We start from the raw sequence: 12,426 nt of genomic DNA, 5'->3' as shown, positions 1-12,426 counted from the left end.
GTTCTGTTGTAGTTTTACTAATAAATTCACATTTGTATTATAAATCATTGTGTTAGCAACACAAACATCAATACCATCATGTGTTTGATCCCCAGTATGAACATACATACTTAAAAAAACATAATAAAAAAAGTGTAATCAGCAATCTAAGTGGCTAACGGTTTCTTGAACCAGGACAGCCTTTTTGGATCCACTGCGGTTAGTTTCATCACCTCCGCGTGTGCGCTCTCCTCTGTGGCATCTGTCTTGCGTCCGAGTCTCCAGTGCATAAGGATCCATCGCAGTTTCATGTAGACGATGACGATGTTGTGGCGGAAGCAGCGGACTTCCTGCTGCAGCAGAACTCTTTCCTGCGGCCACGCCGGCTCATGAGACTGAAGCCCCTGCAGCTCGAGACCACGACGTGCCTCTGAACGCCATCTCTCCTCATCCTGAACATTCATAAGAGTCATGGTAACGGCAGCTCGATAAAGGTGCATAAAAAGAAAAACGAAAACCAGCTGAGAACAACCGATGTAGAGTCTGATTTGTTTTATATGTATTTCATACGCGGGAAGTCTTTTGATTGACAGATCGTTTTTTTTTCAAAGTGAATCTGAGTTACCTGAGTGATGGATGTGGATGTGATGCTCTCTCTCTCTTCCGGTCCACATCTCAGCCTCCTCTCATGGTCCAGGCGTAGCTGCATCTCTCTGGCAGGGGTTCCCACCTCAGACAGGACCGGGTCACGAAACTGGACCCCAGCAGAACACAGAAGAGCAGTCTCAAAATCCCAGCACTTTCAAAAGAGACACCATCAATCTCACGCACACATTGTATTGCACTGTAAATAGAAATAAAGCTAGAAAAACTAGCATGAACTTATGACATTGAGTGGATTCATAACATAAGCTTGTGGGACAAACTACATTTCCCATAATCCTCTGTGGCAAAAGAACAATATACTACCCCTATCCTCTTGAGATTTTTTGTTAGCATGTACAGTGCATGTTCACCAACACGTAACCGAGGCTTAAACATACAAAAATAATATACAATATACATGTATATGTCAACTGATGATGTATTGTAGATGACTGACACACAGTTTTATTTTTTTTCCTTGAGAAGCGAACAATAATGTGAAGAGACGCATCACATTTTCAACAGCTCCTGTGTGTGTGGATGGGGAATGGAGATTATTCATGAAAAATCAATGAAATCTGATTTCAATCATACAGCAGTGACTGAGTGCAGTGACAAAAAACAAATAAATGTTGTGAAGCAATGGTGTGAATTAAATAAATGTATTTTGCATCATTTAGCTGTTGTGATGTGTGTAATCAAGAACCATTGGATGCAAAAGTCTACTGTACTTCCTTACTATCATCTAATGCTGCCTATGTAGACAGCTCACTAGGTTTTGGGACGGAGTCACAGACATCACACACGTCATCCTAAGAGAGATTTGTGTGAAGGACAGACACAACATTCACACACTGACCCTTCTGCGCTCAAACACCATTCAAGCTCGTCTTAAAGCTGATAAAACTTTTATTTTTAAATCTGGTGCCATATTCTTAAATAATTCATGCACAGAGCTGAGGTTATCCTTGATCAAGGAAAGTCTTATTCCATTTTTTGGTAAATATTTCGCTAAAATTCTCCATGCATTCACTTTTTCATTTTTTTATTCAACATTTTTTATAAATTACACTTGAAAAAATGCTGGGTTGTTTTAACCCTTGATTGAGTCAAATAAATAATACATCTCCAGGGCTAATTCAAACCAACGGTTGGTATTGTCCATTTTTTACTCAACCATGGCTTAAAACAACCCAGCATTTTTTATACCACAAAAAATAAATTATGCCATGATAATGTCATTTAATGTAAAATGTAAAAAAAAGCAAAATACAAACCTTCAGTAAGGACATAAATATTATTTATCTGCCTATTACTTCAATGACTTTTTTCACATGATGTCACTACTTGAGTTCACGTGTGCACTGAATTAAAGAAACAGCGAAACAAACCCATTTCAAGGCATTTTCATGCTTTTTCTTTTCCCAAACTCTACAAAGCGACGTTAAAGGGAGATGGACGAGGAACTGACCTCGGGTCTGAAACTGTGGGGTCTGATGTATCTAGTGAGTCCAGGGACCGCCCTGGGTGTGGCACAGCCCTTAGCGCTGACCTGCCCCTGGGGCTCCGGGCCACTCTGCCGGTCTAGGCACCAGTCCTGCTCATCCTTTCTCCAGTACTGTGAGTGAGGGAGGGTGGAGGAGAGAGGGGGAGGCGTGTGGGGACCGGTGAACGACAAACAGATTTGACACACACGATACGAGAAAGAGTGGAAAACAAGAACTCAATGTGGAACTCAAAATGTGAAATGCACAGAAGGGATCGTTTGACACACATCGTACTTAAACAGAAAAACAAATCAAGGTTATGGGTTAACGAAAATAATCAGATGTAAAAAGACTGAGAGCCAGCGGCTACAAGACGAAGAAAAGCGCGAAAAGAAAGACCAACTTAAAGATGGTGGCATAGGAGAGAGAGGAGAAGAGCACAAGCACGAGCACGAGGAGAAACAGAATCATGGGTGGAAACGTCTGGATGGAACCAATGAGGGGAGAGAGAGAGAAGGGGGAGGGGCCAAAGGGGAAAAAAGAACGCAAAACACTGGTTATGAAGCGCATGCGATGATACATGAGTCTTACAACCAATAACCCAAAATGAACAGTGACAGCTGGAAATAAAACACTGAACGTCGAGCCAAATCCAAACTTCCCATCAAAATCTGAAAGAACTATTATATTCAGATCACAAAATGTGGTTTGCCATTTAATAATTATTGAAATCATTTTAACATACTTGATCCATTAGTTTAGAATTCAATATTTTTAAATGCGTAATGAAAGCATAATAATATTATATTATTATAATATAATAATAATATTTTAATTTATAACAAACGTAATTGCTATTTTTTTATCAAAGGCATACATCGAATATTATTTTAATCATACGAAATGGAAACTTACAACGTTATTGTCAATGTAATAGCTGTGCAACTATATAAATATACATAAAATACTATAAAAATCAATAACACTTCGTAAAAAGGTTTCTTTTTGTTAACATAAACTATATTAGTTAAAAAACTAAAAATTCATTTATTCATCTCTAATACTAATACATGTTTTAATTCAATTTTATCTGCTAACATTAGTAAATGCCCAACATGGGTTGTTATAGTTAACAATTAAAACATTTCTGTTCATTGAAATCAAATAAAAAAACTGGGCTAAATATTTTTTGGAAAAACTTAAACAAAATGAAGATTAGAAATCTTGCCTCAGGAATAAACTAAAATAAGTTCAAGTTCAGGTCCCTAAAATTATTAAATGAAAATAAATAAAAACTAAAACTAGAGCTGAAGTTACAATAAATTATACCTATGAAATATATAAAATAAAAAATGATATAGCAAAAAACTAAATAAATAGAATATAAAATGATAAAAGCACAACAAAAATTCAAACCAAAATACACATGTAAATATAAAAAATTACATAAAAACTAATTCAAAATATTAATAAAACAAAAAGTGCACAATAAACTAACATGAACAAAAAATAACGCATTTACAGTACTAAAGTTAACAAACCTACAACCTGTTAAATAAATATATATTAATTTTAACTATGACTACAATCTTAAGATCAGCGACAACAGGAGGCATAACAAGCAGCAACCATTGTGGTCTGTGTGAGATTTGACAGAAGTTTGGATTAGACCCGACAGCAGTATTCTGGCTCAGCCATGCACTGAAAACTATTAAACAACGTCATCAATGAAGTTTCAGCTCTCTTAACATTATCCAAACAGTTAAAAGATGTGAGATGAAGGCCGTGAGTTTCATGCCTGATGTGAGTGTTTTTGTGATAGTGATGGGACTGAAGTGACGCACCCAAAAGCAAAGAAACCGCCAGCTTGACCCATGGCTTCCACCACAAAACATGTGCCAAATGAGACGTTTTAATTATAACATCTTCACAAATATGCAAAATCTTTTAAAGAATAACCCATGCTATTTGCCTAAAAGTTCAATTTGAAATTTGTGTTTTCAATTCAAATAATCAAATAATTCTAGATGCAAATAAAAGATAAATGCTGTGTTTTTCAGAAGGGTTATTTGTTGGAAAGTTGACTCATGTTATCATACAGCAGTTTCAAAAGCGCAAAGCAGGATTAAAGCTCCAAGCAACTGTATGAAGAGCGGTTTTAAGCAAACATCACACTCAAACACTCAAAAATAATTTATTAAAACCCTAGAAATCCACATGTATCATTCTTGAGAATTATCAACCAAATAAAAAAAAAACAAGTACAAACATTAAATTTAGTCATAGTGTGTTGAGTTAATGTTGACGTCACTACACTGTAGAACTGAAACATAAACACAGTGTAAGTGATATTTCACACATGCTTCACAATATTTGGCATTAGCTTTAACTGTATAGCTCTACACACTTTCCTCTTGATCCCCAGAATAATCACAATTTTACTGGCATTTTAACAAATGCAAGCATGAATCACGTCACATCAACAGGGTCCAAGATTGACAAGCGCCAAATGAGAGTAAATTGAGAGTTACTCTGTTGTATAGACGGTTTCAAAGTGACAACATAAACAAACGTTATTGCGCATGTGCGTGTTCGTGGGCTGCAGTTAACTTCCGGTACACATTTACAAGCAATAGAGTGCCTGTAGATTATTTCTGATAACAAGCTAAAGAAACCGAGAAGAAGCATTACTTGGCTAAACTCGTCTCTCCAATATTTTGAACTTAGACTGCGATATCAAGCTCAACCGCTAGATGTCAATGTACCATACGGTTTCTTTAAATGCGACAAAACTACAGGACCCATTCAGCAAATTGTTTATTTAATAAAATTAACTTGCAACAAAATTCAACAAATCGTTTATTTAATACAATTATTATACAATAAAATAATAATATAAATTAATATTAACATAAATAAAATTAAATACAATTTGAATAGTTATATTATTAGACACTAGCCAAACACAAGTTAACCGAGGGTCAGGTGCGCCTGATGAAACGGCCTATATATAGTAATTGCCATAATATACTAAAATTTTGCTATAACTACTGAAGTATACTACAGCTTTTGCAGTATATCAATTCACTACAGTTTAATACTACAGAATACTGTTCATATTAGTTGCTATAATATACTCCAGTTACAGTCTACCACAATTTTATTATACTAAATACTTAAGTTTAGTAAGTACACAAAAGTTTTTGCAGCGCATCAATTCCCAATTCCCAGTTGATACTACAGAATACTATAATATATTTTTACTATATTTTACTACGGTAAATACTAACGTACATTTGATCAAAAACAAGTTTTATGGCCAAAAAGACATAGTTACGGCTGATAAAATCAGTGCCATTGACACTACTGTAGCACGTGTTAATTTTGGACCCTGCACACGGATTATACTCAGAGAGCATTTATGGTCCTGTTGCCCTGTGAAGCCATGCAGCAAATACCCCTGATCGCCCCCCGCCCCAGCAGCAGTAACAAAGCAAGCAGCCAGGGTAAGACATGAGGGTGTGGATATGAGGAAGGGCTGGTATGAGGGTCACATGGTTATAACAAGGACAGAAAAGGTAAGAGCATGTTGGCTGAGCTGGGCGGCACTCAGGGCAGGTGCTTGTACACGTGTGTGTAACCGTAAAGTTGCACATTAACTATGACAAAAGGTATTTACTTGACTCGCTTGGGTAATGTTTACCACCTCCATCTAAAGTGTCCAAAATGCCATCAAGAGATTTGCGCTTCATACACAGAATTTAAGAGGCGTTGCCTTTAAGTTTGTCTCTGAAGCACGTTGCGATTTTCAGGACTGACAAAAGTGTAGATGTGCAGAATCACAGTGTGCATTCTCAAAGGGACAAAGGGCTTAAAACTAAAAAAGCAGCAAAGGAAAGGGAAGTTGCCATGTCATGTGATCGCAAGTGGCGGCAAACACTGATGAGGCATTTGAAACAGAGATGAAAGATTGTGTGAAACCTACCTGAAGGTCCGACATCAGATCTCTTCCCACTGTCCCGATGGGCGAGTCTCTCGACATGGAAGTGACCGTGGAAAGGAAGCTGCTTGATTCGGTGAGGTTGGGCATGGGGGAGAGGTCGTCCGTGCGGTCTCGTAATCCATCCCCGAGGTGGTCCACTTTATCCATGAACATCTGGAGATCCGTCCGTAAAGTCCTCATGCAGGTGTTGATGGTATCCAGCACCGGAGTGCTGGGATTGGATTCAGTATCGGAACCTTCCGCTCCCACGATCACCAGACGTCCCTCGCGGATCAGACTCTCCGTGTCCACGATGAGCCGCTCCACCGTTTTCGTGAGTCGCTCCGCTTCGTGTCTGACGTTGTTGAGCATCTCTCGGTCTTCTCGTCTCCGCTGGGCCAACTCGGAGGGTTTGTCGCCGCTTGCGAATCCAGAGGTCGCGGTCTTCTCAAAGAGGTCATCGGAGTCGCTCTCACCGCCGACAGGACCCTCCCGTTTGGGGTGCAGTAACAACAGCCTGGCCGTCTCCTCTTCGTCTGGTTCTCTTCGCCCGGTGTCAGCGTCCACGTCGCTTTCGTGAGGGCTGCCAGTGCGCACGCCCAGGTGTGCCGCCAGGTCGCACCGTTGCATATTTGAGATTAGCACCCGGTTCTCATACTGTAGCTTCATGACCTTCCCGCTCAGTTCGTTCACTTGGAGTCTGGAGGCTTTCAGCTCCTCCTGTAGGGCGGCGCTCCCCGCACCCGTGAATCCGTTACCTCCGCTACCGTTGGTTGGTTTTGGCATCCCAACACTTCCACCGTCGGCCTCCTCAGACTCCCTGTCACTCTGACTGGGCCCGAATTTAAAGCGGTTAAGTTCGGATGTCAGTTGCCTGTTGTGGTCTTCGATCTCAGAGATGGATCGACGCAAAAGCTCTGCCTCCTCTTCCACAAACTGCAGGTGCCGCCGCAGTTCGCTTGCAGATTCCAGCGCGTCTCCACCGTACGGAGAGGTGGGAACGCTCGAGAAGGGTTCCCGTCCGAAGCAGTCCTTCTCGTACTGGCAGCGCAAGTCCTCGTTTTCCGCCCTGAGGCCGCGGTTTTCCACCTCCAGCTCTACGATTTTTCTGCCCAGGATGTTGGCTTCCTCCTCTACCAGTTTGAGACGCAAGCGTAACTCGGCCTCGCGGGTGGTGTGGGGGCCTCCGCCCATCACCTCCGTCAGGGGTAAAGGGCTGTCCACGTCTCCATATACGGATTTATACTTCTGCAACTCTTGTTCCAGTTCATCCTTCTCACGGCCTACTTTTGCCATCTTTTTACGCATGAGGGCTGATTCCTCCTTGGCAAACTGAAGCTGACACCGCAGGTCTGCACTGTCCTCCTACACAAACACAAACACAAACACACACAAACACAGACAGAAACGTGTGAATATACAGTTACAACTGATTTCTACAGCAAATCACTACTGGATGTGTTGATACTTGGAAGTTCTTTATTTCCTTTTTTCATATGGCAAAGAGTAAAGACTAAAATACACTACAAGACTTTCGCTCAGATTTTGCCCAGATTTTCAATCTGGACCTGTTGCAGAAAGTCTGTGCTAGTCTGCAGATTTGATCAGTTAGTGTGTTTCTATCTGAAACTTTCAAAACGTTTATGATGTCTAGTTTAAAAAAGATCTGTTCAGATTTTAAAAGTCTTGTAGTGTATTCCAGCCATAAGAGGCCGTTTACACGAGACCATTTTCAACTAAAAACTGAAAACGTTTTATGCGTTTTGACTGTTCATTTACACGAAAACTGTGTTTTGGAAACTAAGTTTTTCATAACGACGGCATTATTGTTTCCGTGTAAACTCTGAAGGCAGCGTTTTCCAAAAACGATGACGTCATATGCATGCGTATTACGCGTGCATACAGACATGCATGCGTGAGTGTTCCATGCTGCATGTTTGTGCCGTGTACATACTTATTATCATTTCTCAAGCAAAAAGTAGATTTACTCTACCACTACAACCAGCGGAGACATAGTATTTATATGCACACTACTATAAACGCACATACATGCCGACAAAGTGTATTAAGAGCGCTTTTAGATTAAAACAGTGTATGCAGATGTGTGCAAGCACGTAGGGTTTCTTTATAGCGCAACAGCGCCATCCACTGGCCTCGTATGCATAATACAGCGTTTTTATTCATTTTCCCGGATCCATGTAAATGCAGATCTTTTTGATAACCATGTCGTGTGTTCGTGACACTTTTCAAAAACGCAAAGGAAAACTTTTCAATTTTTTATTGTGTAAACATACTACAAATGAAAACACAGCAGTAAAGTACAGCAATGCTTGTGTGTGTGTGTGTGTGTGTGTGTGTGTGTGTGTGTGTATCCACCTGAGATAAAGATTTCTTGTCTTTGAATGTTTCTCTGCTCCCCCGTCTGCGCAGAGCAGTCTGCAAGAGACACAAACAAATATTCAAGGTGTAAGAGAACCAACAAGAGGAAAAAACGACTCTAACAGCAAGAAACGTGTGATTCAGCATGCTAAACATCTTCATTCCACCATGCCAAAAGTGGAACACACACGAGCTTTTGAAAAAACATGATTAATTCAAACATCTTATATAATCAAACCATGAATCGTGAACATCACATCAAATCTAAACCTGTTATTACAAACAACCAGATCACACTGCACCTGAACCCTGATTCTCCAAAGGCTAATAATGCCTCCGGGCACAAAGATATATTTCATCACACTGATCATGTGACATTTCATTTCAAAGATCCCTGTACAACACAAGTTCAACCCAGTCTCAGGGCAGTTTGTGGCATAGACATGAAATTTGGAATCTATTCATTCGTGTTCATGGACACGAATATCCCCATTTTTTCGTGTCAGTGAGCATGACCTTTATTTAATGTCACTCAGCACGACTTTCTTTTCGTGTCACTCAGCACGACTTTTAATACACATACTGCGTGTGTATTTACATTTATATATTTATAACCTGATATCAAAAGAAGTCATACATATTTTAGGATGTGGCTAACCAACACCTTACTTCACCCCAAACCCTAAAATCACAGCCGCAAAGGCTAATTTTGCTAAAAATGTGAGTTTCACGAGGCGGCAAAACAATGATAAATGGCTACTCTAACCCCGCCCCTAAACCTAACGTCACAGGGGAAAAGTCAAATCATAAGAAAACATACCAATGAGATCGTAGGAAATAGGAATTCAAACGAATGAGCCACCTTGTAAAATAGATATGAATTCCCATCAGATTGCGTTGATTAAAGTGTGTGTTTACATAAAAAATGTTTGTGTACCAGTTTGCATATTTATTTTGTATTTATAAACACATGCATACATACAGTATATTTAAGAAAAATATAAAATTAATAAACATTTATATATCATTTCAATTATTGATAAATATAAATAAATGTATGTAAATATTTCCTAAATATGTATACATGTATGTATGTTTTTATAAATACAAAATTAATATGCGCAGTACAGAGACATATATTATGTAAACACAAACTTTTATTCTGGATGCGATTAATCGCAATTAATCTTTTGACAGCCCTAATATTTATACATATGAAAGGTACCACGTATTAAAATACATTAGATTAAAAGTCGTGCTGGGTGACACGAAAAAAGTTGCGAAATTCGTGTTAGTAATGTCACAAATTCCTGTGAGACAAGTCAGACGTAAGGTTTTTTTATTTGATTTCTCAAAACTGCCTACGAAATACAAAGAACATATCAGAGAGATACATATCAAAGCACATTACCTGAAATCATCATGGTACCTTTAAGGGAGTTCATATTACTGTACTAATACTGCATAAGTAAATATCTTTTTTTCTGATTATTTCTTTGGGTAAAAGAGGGTAAACTTAAACTGTGTTCTGCTTACTGCCGCACTATTTTGAGTCATAAACAGAATTTAAATCGAGATGCTGATGGCCACCGTAGCCTGAATCATTTATGGCCAGACAGATGGAAAGTGTGAGAGGGGCGTCTTGACATGAGATGGGAAGGAGTTTGAAACCTTTTAATCATTTCCTGTGCTGAGGACCGAGAGAGAGAGAGAGGCAGCCTAGATACAGTAAAAACACAGGCGGGTGAGATGCTGGAATGATGTAATTTTTGTGGGTTTGGTTCAGTGTGTAATGTGGTTACAATTTATGATTCATGATTTCCTGATTCACTTTCAGTGGTCCTCCAGTGAAGTCATGGCCTTTAACCGCCAGAGAAACATCAATGAAACAAATGGACATATTCTTCCTTTCTGATGCAGACATGATTATTCCTACTTCTTATATGAAGGGTCGAACGATACAACTGGTGAAAAAATTCCCCACACCTGTAAGGCAAAAATATGAGCCATAAGGATCGGAATCAGAACATCACAGAACACCTTAGCAACCACACAGAAACACCCTGGCAACACTCAATATGTTCCAAATAGCTGCCTACAACATCCCACATACACTGCAAAAACTGCTTACACTATTTGCAAAATACATTTGTATCAGTTTTTACAAAAAGCAAGTAAAATGTTGTACCATTTTGCTTCTCCACTGAATACACCCTATTTAAAATATACCTTTGGTCGGGGTCACTGAGTGCAGCTATGACACGTCAGAGGAGATCTGGCCCTCCCGGCTGAGCCTGGTTTCTCCCAAGGTTTTTTTTCCTCCATTATTCATCATTGGAGTTTGGGTTCCTCACCACAGCAGAGCAGTGCAGTGTTGGCTTGCTCACCGGGAGACTGCATTTATTTATTCATTTATTTATTAGATATTATTTATTATAATGATCTTGCTTGGTCTATAAACACCATGCATTGTGCTGTGTTTTACCTTTCTGTGTTTTTCTTATTTGCTCCTGTAAAGCTGCTTTGGAACAATGCACATTGTGAAAAGCGCTATATAAATAAAATTGAATTGAATTGAATTAAAAGAAAACATTAACAAGAACTTTGTTTAGATGGTATTTCTTTAGTTCTCAACTTAAGACATCAGAAAAGATTGCGTGAGCTCTTTGCAGCCCTATCTTAGATAATGCAACAGGTGCGGTTTACTGACAAAGCCTCAAAAACAGAAAGATCTTATGATTTTATACTGCACACAGATTTAAAATCACGTTCTTCCAAAGCAAAACAACCTGAGCTATTTAAGTTTATTTTATCGCTCTTGCACAGATGATAAAAACATTATGTTCCCCAGGAACGAATATCAGAGAGGAGGTCAGAGTAGCACATAATGCCCACAGCTCATTCCGGTTTAGATAATCTCAGTCTAACTACGGTCGAATAATCCTACTGTTGGCCTCGTCCCAAATCAGATCAGCGCAGTCCTGATATCACAGACTGACAGATAACATCCAACCCCCTAACACAGAGCAGTACATCAGACCGTACACATCAAACCGTTACCCGCATGAGTACCCAACAGCTCACACACATAATACTGTAGCACACCGATGCCCTTCTCCAGTTTTCAAACATCACATTCAGCCTGAATATTCTGTTTCAGACATCAGACTTCAACATATTGTCTGTTACTGAAAAACTGAGCCACAGAACTTCACACTTCGTGTTGGCTGATGCTTCCAAACTATCAGACATCTTTCAATTTGAATGAAACCTCATCTGGGGCCTGATGTATAAATGAGGCGTACATTGAAATGTGCGTATGCTGTTTTCCAAGCACGTATCAGGATTAATAAAAAAAATCTTTGAGTAAATATGTGCGCACCGTTTTGCTTACTTTTGTGCGTACATACACTTTTATGATGAAATCTACGGAGAGTTTTATAAATGAGACCCCAGGATTAAAGACATTTACATATCAAAACGACAGCACCAAAAAACTGATATGATCCGAGACGACAGTGAAAAGAAATACAATAGGTACATAAATTAAGCTGAATCATGACTGACTGATGTGATATCTAATGTCTCAGGAGAGAGTCTGCTGTCTGACAGTGTGACTGAGCAAAGATAACACTGGGGTCAAAACCCAAAGTCACACACACACGCACACGCACACACACGCACACACACGCACATGCGCACACACACGCGCACACACACGCACACACACACACACACACGCACACACACACACACACACACACACACGCACACACAGGCTTTGGTTTACTATCTCCGTGGGGACAGTCCATAGGCGTAATGTTTTTCATACTGTACAAATTGTATATTCTATCCCCTATCCCTAACCCTACCCCTAAACCTAAAGATCATAGAACACTTTTTGCATTTTTAGATTTTAAAAAAATATTGTTCTGTACAATTTATAAGCTTTTG

The 12,426-nt window shown here is 39.4% G+C and overlaps 1 protein-coding gene across 4 annotated transcripts in view; it reads right to left on the bottom strand.

The window, feature by feature from the left end:
- LOC130554525 (microtubule cross-linking factor 1) overlaps positions 1-12,426 on the bottom strand; it is a 67,046-nt gene that overhangs the window by 17,114 nt on the left and 37,506 nt on the right. For 2 of the 4 annotated variants that reach the window (XM_057334240.1, XM_057334244.1), the window contains exons 4-8: positions 8,470-8,529; positions 6,097-7,458; positions 2,096-2,242; positions 605-733; positions 213-431 (exon numbers count right to left, since the gene is read on the bottom strand). In XM_057334240.1, coding sequence (XP_057190223.1) covers positions 213-431; positions 605-733; positions 2,096-2,242; positions 6,097-7,458; positions 8,470-8,529 — 1,917 coding nt within the window. Of the gene's footprint in view, positions 1-212; positions 432-604; positions 779-2,095; positions 2,243-6,096; positions 7,459-8,469; positions 8,530-12,426 lie in introns of all 4 variants that reach the window. The other 2 variants (XM_057334242.1, XM_057334243.1) reach the window with 2 other exon arrangements.

Source organism: Triplophysa rosa, linkage group LG5 (genome assembly GCF_024868665.1).
Source record: "Triplophysa rosa linkage group LG5, Trosa_1v2, whole genome shotgun sequence".
Taxonomy (NCBI): Eukaryota; Metazoa; Chordata; class Actinopteri; order Cypriniformes; family Nemacheilidae; genus Triplophysa; species Triplophysa rosa.
The sequence above is the reverse complement of the archived record's forward strand: the minus strand, read 5'-3'. Positions and strand labels throughout refer to the sequence as shown.